The 10,395-nt window shown below is 43.8% G+C and overlaps 1 protein-coding gene across 1 annotated transcript; it reads left to right on the top strand.

The window, feature by feature from the left end:
- Positions 1 to 212: 212 nt before the first annotated feature.
- MRPL35 (mitochondrial ribosomal protein L35) lies at positions 213 to 9,755 on the top strand. The gene is made up of 4 exons (XM_081101026.1): positions 213 to 279; positions 4,372 to 4,561; positions 5,225 to 5,369; positions 8,530 to 9,755. The coding sequence occupies exons 1-4, from the start codon at positions 237 to 239 to the stop codon at positions 8,716 to 8,718; spliced, it is 567 nt and encodes a 188-aa protein (XP_080957152.1). The 5' UTR covers positions 213 to 236; the 3' UTR covers positions 8,719 to 9,755.
- The last annotated feature ends 640 nt before the right edge of the window (positions 9,756 to 10,395 follow it).

The raw sequence follows: 10,395 nt of genomic DNA, 5'->3' as shown, positions 1-10,395 counted from the left end.
CAAACCGGTCCGGCTATGTTCTGTATTTTAAATAGATTTTTCAGTCAAATGCTCAGTAAAAATGTATTCAGAGCCTACAGTAAAGGACAGCCTGACCAGTACAAGGCGTTCAATAAAAGTTGGTCTGGCCCTTCCTTTAATTTCCCCCGCTTCCTTGACTCCACCTCGTTTTCCTTAGTGCCCTTTTGCCCTGACTCTTTTAGACCCAACGCGGCCGCCGTAGGGCGGGTGGCAAGATGGCGGCTCCCGTGCTGGCTGGTGCGGCGAGAGTAGCATCAGGTCAGTGGGAGAGCCACGCGCTCGGTTCTTGCCCTCACAGAAGGGGGGCCGCGCGGGATGGAGTGGGAGTTCACAGGAAAAAGCGGGGGGAGGGCGTCTCGTTATTTGAAACCAGAAACTCTTGGACCCTCGCGTACCTGCGCGTCCCGAAGTTGGCTTTCTTACGGGCTCCTCGCCATCCCTCCTTCCTTCGAGAACAAACCGGAGGACAGGGCGGAAGGGGCCAGGACCACCCCTCACGACCTTTGACCTTGGCCCTTGTCTGGGTCTCGGAGCTTCGCGCAGTGGGGGTGACCCCGAGCTCCGGCGCGCAGAGCGCCTCGCGGGCGGGCGCGGAGGAGGCGGTGTGCGGCTCGCAGGCCGCGCGGGGAGCGGCGGTTCGGTTCCTCCATCAGCCCCGCACCGGACGGGCTCCGGATTCCCGGAGTGAGGGAGAGGCCGGGAGTGAAAGCAACCTAGCTTAGTTGGAAGAGGACTTTTGCAAAAAGTTCAAGGTCATTCAGATGTGGTAAGATTACAGCAAGTTACTTTCACGAAAAATAAATTAGAGCAAAATCCCGTGAAAGAATAGAGATTAAAATAAATTAGAGCAAAATCCCGTGGAAGAATAGAGATTAAAGTAAATTAGAGCAAAACCTCTCCCGCGTGGCTCGGTGGTTGAGGTGGTTGAGCATCGACCTATGAACCGGACGCTCACGGTTCGCTGCGGTCCGGGCCCAGGCCGGGCTGCGGGCTCGGTCCCGGTGCGGGGCGTGCAGGAGGCAGCGAGCCATGATTCTCTCTCATCGTTGTTGTTTCTCTCTCTCTCCCTCTCTGAAATCAACAAAAATAAATATTTTTTGGAAGCTACGATGTAAAATGTCCAACTTACCTAAGAGTTTCTTTACATGGGTTATTTTTAATTTGTGAAATAACAAGGGAAAATGTATGTAACATACACGAATGGCTTAAATACCGGTCTGCCTGGTTTTGTTGCAGTTTGTAGATACTGCTTTTTTAAAAAATACGCATTTTTATTGATTTCAGAGAGGAAGGGAGAGGGAGAGAGAGATCGGCCGCCGCCTGCCCGCCCCCCTGGGGTCCCGCCTGCAGCCCCGGCCGTGCCCTGACCGGGAATCAGACCCTGACCTCCCGGGCCAGAGGTAGAGACAACCCCTGAGCCACCTGGCAGGGATTTTTTTTTTTTTTTGAAAAGCAAAGGTTTGCGGTAATTCTGTGTGGAGCAAGTTTATTGGCTCCATTTTTCCAACAGGCACAGGTGATGGTTTGTATTTTTTAACAATAACATTTTTAATCAAGGTAAGTATATTGTTTTTTTAAGACACAGTGCTATTGCACACTTAATAGACTACAGTATAATCTAAACGTAACTTTTACATGCACTGAGAAGTCAAACATTCGTGTGACTTGCTTCATTGTGGTATTTGCTTCATTGTGGTGGTCGGTGCGGAGCCCATATGCCTGTAACTCTACAGCGAACATCGGAAAACTGCAGCCAGGTCAGGGCACAGAGCACCGAGAGCCTCTTCTGCACCCTGGGAGCCTCCCCATCAAAGTCCCGTTTGCGGCCAAAGATAAACACTTTTCTCATTATTATTGCCTTGTTCTTTTTTTTTCCTCTGTAATAGTTTCAGCATCTAATTGTGCATCTTTTTAAAATATATATATTTCTTATTGATTTCAGACAGGAAGAGAGAGGGAGGGAGAGAGAGAGAAACATCAATGATGAGAGAGACTCATTGATCGGCTGCCTCCTGCACGCCCCCTACTGGGGACGGAGCCCACAACCTGGGCATGTGCCCTTGACCGGAATCCAGCTGTGACCTCTGGTCCCAGCTCATTGCTGCTAAATAATAGTCTCTTAAGAGACTACCCCACAGTTCTCCATTTTACTGTTGATAGGCGTTTTCAGTTTGGGGCAGTTAGGTACAAAGCTGATTGACCTGGTGTCCTGCTATGTGAGCGCCAGAGTTTCTCTAAGGTGTGTGTGTATGTGTGTGTGTGTGTGTGTGTGTGTGTGTGTGTGTATGTGTGTATTCAGCACTGCCTGCTACTGCCAGTGATGTGTTTATTTAAAGTCACCCCAGCGTTGTGTTCTTTACTTCCTCATCAACAATTAGTATTGTCAGACCTAGAGATTTTTGTCAATCTGGTATATATTTAGTGATGTTTACATTGCACTTACCTGATTAGTCATGAGCCTAAAATACCTTTACACATGTGTAGTGGCCATTTAAATTTCTTTTATGAAGTACCCACTTAAATATGTTGCCCATTTTTTTTTTATTCAGTTGTCTTATTGATTTATAGTTCTCTATATATTTTAAATATATTTTTTTATTGATTTTTTACAGAGAGGAAGGGAGAGAGATAGTGAGTCAGAAACATCGATGAGAGAGAAACATCAATCAGCTGCCTCCTGCACATTCCCTACTGGGGATATGCCCGCAACCCAGGTACATGCCCTTGACCGGAATCGAACCTGGGACCTTTCAGTCTGCAGGCCGACGCTCTATCCACTGAGCCAAACTGGTTTCGGCTCTATATATTTTAGATATGCAAACTTTCTCATTTAATTGTGTTTTCCAATATCTTTTCCCACTTTGGCTTGCCTTTTTAGTTTACTTAAAGTATCTTTTGATGAAAAGAAATTCTTATTGTCATCAACTTGAATTTATTGTCCTTGTGCTTTTGAAATAGATGACATAGGTGGGTATCGACTCACTATGACATGTAGATTCCATTGAAAACACTTAAAAGTGATGTGACAGCTTATTTTTTAAATTTGTTTTTTTCTTTATCCTCACCAGAGGATATTTTTTCCATTGATTTTCAGAGAGAGAGTGGAAGGGAGGATGAGAGAGGGAGAGAGAGATGGAGAACCATGGATGTGAGAGAGACACATTGATTGGTTGCCTCCCAGACAAAGGGGACTCCACACATCTAGGCCCTTCATGATCTGCCCTCTGATCTGCCCGCCCTATTTCCCACTGCTTCCCCCCAGGCATTTCCAATACAGTCGGGCACGCAGTGCTCAGCTCCTATGGCAGGTCCAGTCCCCGCTCCAGGCTTACATTTGTTTCAGCCTTGTTTTTGCATGTTTTTTATCCTACCTGGATTGTGTACCTCTTCCTCTCATGGCCTGTTCATTTTCTAGATGAGAGTTCAGGTACCTCTGCTGTTTTCTTTGCATCCTTCTCCTGCCAGTCTTGACTCTCAGGAGTTGTCGAGCTTTCGTGTCTGCCCTGCCATTGCACTCTGTGCGGGGTTCTATCTCATCAGAGTGTAAGGTCTGGCGGGTGGGAATTCATGTTATATATATTTTGTTTTGTACTGTTGAACATAGAACTAGGACACATCAGACTGAATCGTGGCGATGGTTGCACAACTCTAAATTTACTAAAAAGCATTAGGTTGTACACAAATGGGTAATTTTTTGGTGTGTAAGTTTGCCTTAATAAAGTTGGTAAAAAGCTCCACAGGTGAGTCTGATCTTGAGGACACATTGATAATGTATAACACTGAGTTGCTTTAAAAATTTTGTATTACTTTACATCTACACGATGGAATACTATGCTGCTCTAAAAAGGAAGGAACTCTTACCATTTGCAACGTCATGGATGGAACTGGAGAGCATTATGCTAAGTGAAATAAGCCAGTCAATGAAGGAAAAATACCACATGATCTCACTCATTCATGGATAATAGAGACCACTATAAACTTTTGAACAATAATAGATACAGAGGCAGAGCTGCCTCAAACAGATTGTCAAACTGCAGCGGGAAGGCCGGGGAGGGTTGGAGGGCAGGAGGTAGGGGGGTAAGAGATCAACTAAAGGACTTGTATGCATGCATATAAGCATAACCAATGGACATAAGACACTGGGGGATAGGGGAGGCTAGGGGACTGTCTAGGGCGGGGGGATAAAATGGACACATACGTAATACCCTTTGTAATACTTTAAGCAATAAAAAAAAAAAAAGACAAATGCAAATAAATGTCAAAAAAAAAATTTGTATTACTTAATTTTAAATATCTGGATTCATATGTTGGTGTGTCGTATTAAGCATGTATGCTTTTCCGTCTTTACAGGAATCTTACGGCCCCTGACTGTTTTGGCGTCTTCAGCCTATCGACACAGTGCCAAGAATGCCTGTCTCAGTTCTGCACTGTCCACCCGGCATCTTTGTCATGCTCAGACTCCAGTTGTTTCCTCTGCGCCCAGACTTACGACATGTGTCAGAAACCTGGCATGGGGGCACACTGGAACAATCCTCAATAGGTAGAGTATATCTCAGTAAACATGTTCTTGGACAAAAATTCTAAAATATTCATGCCTGCAAAGACATCTTAGAAATAGGGGATACTTTTGTGTACCTGCCGTTTGTTGCATAGACTTTGCCTGATGGAGTGGGAGAATAGGATTGACATCCATATGCCTGTGTGCCAGCAGCAGGGACTACCAGACAGCACACTTCTGGTTTCTGGGTGTGGTTTCCTGGATGGAAGCTGTCAGCAAGTGGAGGGTTAGCAAGATGCTCAGCTTGCAAGGGTGGGCTGCATGTGGTGCTCATTCAATCAGCAGGCATTTAGTTAAGCACACCTGGCTGCCTAGCACTATACTTGGCAGAAAGTATACGAAGATAAACACGTTGAAATCCTTAGGAGGTGACAATCTAGTGGGCAGATGGGTTAAAAATCAGGTGATTGAAATATAATAGAATCAGTTCTCTCCTAGGGATTGAGAGGGTAGACGACAGTCCGACATGCCAGTCGGTGATAGTTGCTGTTCTTATGTATGCATACATTCATGGATCTTTGGAAGAAACAATGTATATTAAAAGTCAGCTGTGTTCCTGTGGAACTACTTATTTCTAAGTGTAGAAATGGATTTTATCACTTAATCATTCTTACTGCTCATTAAAATTTTAAAAATCTATTTTAGAGTGGCCCCCCTGCTTCCAGATGTCCTGAAGCTGCCGGTCAGAACTGTAACATACTACAGTTCACGAAAAGGCAAGAGAAAGACTGTGAAAGCTGTCATCGACAGGTTTCTCCGACTCCATTCTGGCCTTTGGCTGAGGAGAAGGGTGGGTCTTCAGCTGTCACTTGATTGAAAAAGGAATGTGAGCAGATTGAAATGAAGCCGAGTTCAGCCTATTCATTGACCTATTTCTCCCACCGTACCAATAGCTGTTGCCATGCTATGCTTAAGTACTGGCGTGGCAGGCTTCACGTCCTGTAAGTGAATCCATGTGAAGGAAACACGTTTAAACCTTCATAAGCGTTATTCACATGGTGAAAGTCTTCAGTGTAGGACAGGATCATCTCAGGTCTCTTCCATGACTGGCTTCCCTGTGGGTAATGCGAAATAACCTGTGGGGAGGCTCTGTGTAACCCTCCAGTATTATATCCGAGGCGGCTCCAGCAGGCATTACTCATATGGCTCAGATTTGGGGACTGGAGAGCTTTTCAGCCCACCTTGAATTGGATTCTCCAGGCTTAATCTTTATGGCAGAACGTTAACCCCACATACACTTTTTTTAAAAAAACTTTATATGTGTTTCTCTGTTGGTGAGTGTAATTGCGGACCATATTGGCCAGAACTCCAGTACTTGCTCTGGCCACAGACCACAACCTAAGGGGGGCTGCCAAATTGTTACGGCTCTGTCCTCCCCCACAGAGTGTTGTGAGCATGACCAGGGACTTTTTTGTTCATGTCCTTATTCATGGAAACAGTAACTGATCCTTAGAAAGCAGCAGACAACCAGAGTTTTGTAAAACCACCTTTGAGTTTTGATAACTATTCAAACCCTAAAGTCCTTTTATTATTTGGAAGTTAACCAGTAATTCTTTAAAGATCAAATTTTGCTTCCCTATAAAAGTAAACAATTGGTAGGACTTTGTCACTATTTGATAGGTTGAAAGGATTATCCCCTATCTCTAAAACAACCCTAACTTTGTAAGTGAATAGGTTGATTGGCACTCTCAGCTCATTTCTCCACTGGAACAATACTGTAGTAGCTTCCTACACTAGTCGATAAAAGTTCATGTAATCCACATCGGTTTGTGGTCAGCAAACCGCGGCTCGAGAGCCACATGTGGCTCTTTAGCCCCTTGCGTGTGGCTCTTCCACAAAATACCATGTGCGGGCGCGCACGTACAGTGCGATTGAAACTTCGTGGCATGCACAGAAGTCGGTATTTTGTGGAAGAGCCACACTGAAGGGGCCAAAGAGCCGCATGTGGCTCACAGGCCACGGTTTGCCGAGCTGCAGTTTGCTGACGACTGACGTAGGTAAACTAAGTAGTTGAGGTAATAGTTGTGAATTTTGAAAATTTTGGACTATTGGAAACATTTACTCTCCCTTTTAATTCTACTAATTATTTCCAGGTCCTCCCCTGACCCTAGATCAAGTGAAATGGGTGGTTTTCTTTGCCTTCCCATGTCTCTTTTATTGGGGCCTGAGACCCTCATGTTGTTGTGGGGGATCTGGTCAAATTCTCCAGTCATAACATCTAGTCCCATTCAGGGCCCCAGAAAGTATTCCATCTGCAGAAAGGCCTGTTTCAGCAAAATCTAATTTTAAGAGGAAAATAACAAATCTGGTCAGATTAATTCACACTAATGTGTAAAAAAACCAAAGTATTTTCTGTGGGACAGTTCCATCCAGGTGCCCTAATTTTTATTGTTTATTCTCCCCTTCCATTTCTGAACCTAGAGGTTGTCTAAATGTTTCAGATGTTTTCACATTGTTTCATTCCACAGAGTAATCTTCAAATGATACTGGCAGTGATGGCTAGGACAGCAAATTAGTTGTAAGTCAGAGGTCCACAGGGACCCAGTTTGGCTTGTAAACTACAAAATTATTATACAGATATGAGAATTTTGATTTGAATCTTTCAATTTTAAATTATAATCAATGGGTAGTAAAAATCTAATCTCTAGCATTTTAAAACCAGAACGCTTAACCTTTCCTTTCTTTCTTTTCTCTTCTTTCTTTCTTTCATTTATTTATTGATTTCAGAGAGGAAGAGAGAGGGAGAGATAGTAACATAAGTGATGAGAATCATTGATCAGCTGCCTCCTGCACACCCCCTACTGGGTATCGAGCCCACAACCCAGGCATGTGCCCTGACCAGGAATTGAGCTGTGACCTCCTGGTTCATAGGTTGACGCTCAACCACTGAGCACACCGGCCAGGCATGTTATCTGATTTCTGAGCATCCCTTTACTATGGAGCTTGCTGGTCACAGTGATGACACAGAGACTTGTCAGAAACCCAGGGCACCTTCTCAGCAAAGAGCTGTGGTTTCGTTCAGTTAGTACAGTGCCCTGAAGCGCTTGGCTTAAAAGGACTCAAGGACTCTCACACAAGTGTGGGTTCTCGTCTCCCCTCCCCTGTAAGTTACTCTGTGGTTTTAGGCAAACATTAACTGGGGTGGCACCTATGGTCTCTACTTGTTTAAACAGGCTATGATTATAGTTTTTATATTCAATCTAATTTTCTGTTTCTTCAGAAATTAATTCTTTAAAATAATTTTAATAATTGTCATTTAAGTATAAATGTAATTTAATAATACATTTATGACAGTTCTGGGTTAAACATGGGTTAACCATTCCTTCACCACTCCTAGTAATAGTTTTACTGTATTCATTATTCCTTACAAAATATTTACTACAGAAATTGGTCCCTAGTGTGTGGAAAGAATAAATATATTTGAGAACTGTGCTTCCTGGCCCTTATAATACTTGGCCCCTTAAACGAACATAAATGTTACCAACCTAGCCGGAACGCCCTTCATGCTCCTCCACTTTAGGAATAAAAGTAGTGTAGTGCCTACGTCCTCTGACCTCAGTCTGCTACATAACCTTTCCAATCAGTAGCTATTTCTCTTTAATTTGTAAAATGAGAATAGTATGTTGTTGAAGATTGTTAAGAGATAATAAGGTAATGCATATAAAGCTATTATCTACCATTACCCTGTACTTCACCAGGCACATATATTTATTTAGCTTTATTTTCTGTGGTTTTAATTTTAACTTAAAATTTTTTCAAAATATTAAATTGTTAATATTTCTTTTTCAAAGTACCCATGCTTTCTCTATCCAACCCCCATTGAGAATCACATCTTTCTGAGAAACATACCAGCCCCAATGAAAGTCGGTCTTTGTTGCCATTGGGCCCATAAACCGTGAGTAATAAAGCTAATGTAATGTTTGAAATGTCCTTGTAATATCATCTAACAGGCTGGTTATAAGAAAAAATTATGGAAGAAGACGGCTGCAAGGAAAAAGCGCCTGAGGGAATTCGTGTTCTGCAATAAAACCCAGAGCAAACTCCTAGATAAGATGACGACGTCCTTCTGGAAGAGGCGAAACTGGTATGCTGACGACCCTTACCAGAAGTACCATGACCGAACGAACCTGAAAGTGTAGGTCAGAAGGGCTGCGATTCCCGTTACTGGATACGCATCTTTGGGTATATGATGTCTTTGCAAAAATGAATGTAAGAGTTGATGTACTAACTGATACGGAAACGTATATATAGAACCAACATTAAACTTACCAGAGTTTTAAAATGTAATGGCTTAAACATTCCCAGCTTTGTTCAGGGATAAAATTAGTGACTACTTTTAACAAAAGTGGTCATGGCTTAACTAGTTGTTCCAGTTAGGCTTATTTAGTTACAAAAAATCTCAGGTTAGGACATAAAAAGACTCTAAAGCGAAAGAGTTCAAGCAGTGTGACCTCGTTTTCAAGGCCACCAGCCCACCTCCATCTCCCACCCAGAACTAAACCAACTTGCAGCCTCGGGAAGAGCACAGATGCTATGGGGAGCCTGGACTGGAGGCACCTCCAGGAGCTGAGCAGCAGGGAATGTGGGTCCTTAGGCTTGGGGTCTGCATGTGTGTGTTTCAGTTCTTTATAGATTGTAGGCTCCGTTTTCTACTCACAGCTTCTGCTCACTCTGAGTTTCTGCTGCTTTTCTACGTCATGACCCTCAGCGCCTGTCTCTAATTGCCAAGAGCTCTTAGCTGGCCAGCTTATCTTTTAACACCAGGTCTCATCTCCTGTCACAAATAGTGCAGGGATTGGCTGTTCTCAGGCCAGGAGCCCACCCTGACTCACTTGGCTTTGTTAGCAATTCATGTGGAGCAAAAAGTAATTACGAGGACAGTTTCACGTAGAGGTGAGCACGGGAGGCAGCACATAGCTAGTGTACTTACTAGGTTCACTGTGTTCACAGCAGTTCTTAGTTTATTGGGACAGTTTTTTTATAGAGAGAGAGCAAATGAAATAGCCTATGAGTGTGCCCATTCGTGAAGCAGAAGTGGCTACACAAATGAAGATAAAAACTTCTACTCACAAGTTGAAAGATACTGTATTTTTTTAAATTTTTTTTTTTATTGATTTCAGAGAGGAAGGGAGAGGAAGCGAGAGAAACATCCATGATGAAAGAGAATCAAAGATCGGCCGCCTCCTGCATGCCCCCCACCGGGGACGGAGCCCGCAACCCAGGCATGTGCCCTGACCAGGAATCGAACCTCGACCTCCTGGCTCTTAGGTCAATGCTCAACCCTTGAGCCTTGCGGGCAGGGCGATACTGTATTGTTTTTAAAAAATATATTTTATTGATTTTTTTTTTACAGAGAGGGAGGGAGAGGGATAGAGAGTTAGAAACATCGATGAGAGAGAAACATCGATCAGCTGCCTCCTGCACACCCCATAGAGGGATGTGCCCACAACCAAGGTGCATGCCCTTGACTGGAATCGAACCTGGGACCCTTCAGTCCCCAGGCTGACGCTCTATCCACTGGGCCAAACCAGTCAGGGTGATACTGTATTTTTAAAAAGTTAGTTTATCCACATGATAGTTCATATTTTAATTGTGAGGATAAACTTTTTTCAAAACTTTCCAAAGGTACACTAGAAACTAAGGGGAAGAAGTCTTCCCAGTCATTTTAGAGATGATGCAGGAGACAAGCGTTTCTCATTGGGAGAGGGTCAGGGAGGGAGCATCGAGGTAGATGATGCAGGAGATGAGCATTGCTCATTGGGAGAGGGTCAGGGAGGAAGCATCGAGGAAAACACAGCTGACCGAGTAAAATCTAG

The sequence above is a fragment of the Myotis nattereri genome, assembly GCF_964212035.1.
Source record: "Myotis nattereri genome assembly, chromosome: 10".
Classification (NCBI taxonomy): Eukaryota; Metazoa; Chordata; class Mammalia; order Chiroptera; family Vespertilionidae; genus Myotis; species Myotis nattereri.
This window is presented reverse-complemented; position numbering and strand designations above follow the sequence as displayed.

What these genes read in the sequence shown, in the direction of transcription:
- MRPL35 (XM_081101026.1), top strand. Translation starts at nt 237, where the DNA reads ATGGCGGCTCCCGTGCTGGCTGGTGCGGCGAGAGTAGCATCAG. An exon ending in TGCGGCGAGAGTAGCATCAG is followed by an intron (nt 280 to 4,371) that starts GTCAGTGGGAGA and finishes CCGTCTTTACAG; the next exon opens with GAATCTTACGGCCCCTGACT. An exon ending in GCCTTTGGCTGAGGAGAAGG is followed by an intron (nt 5,370 to 8,529) that starts GTGGGTCTTCAG and finishes ATCATCTAACAG; the next exon opens with GCTGGTTATAAGAAAAAATT.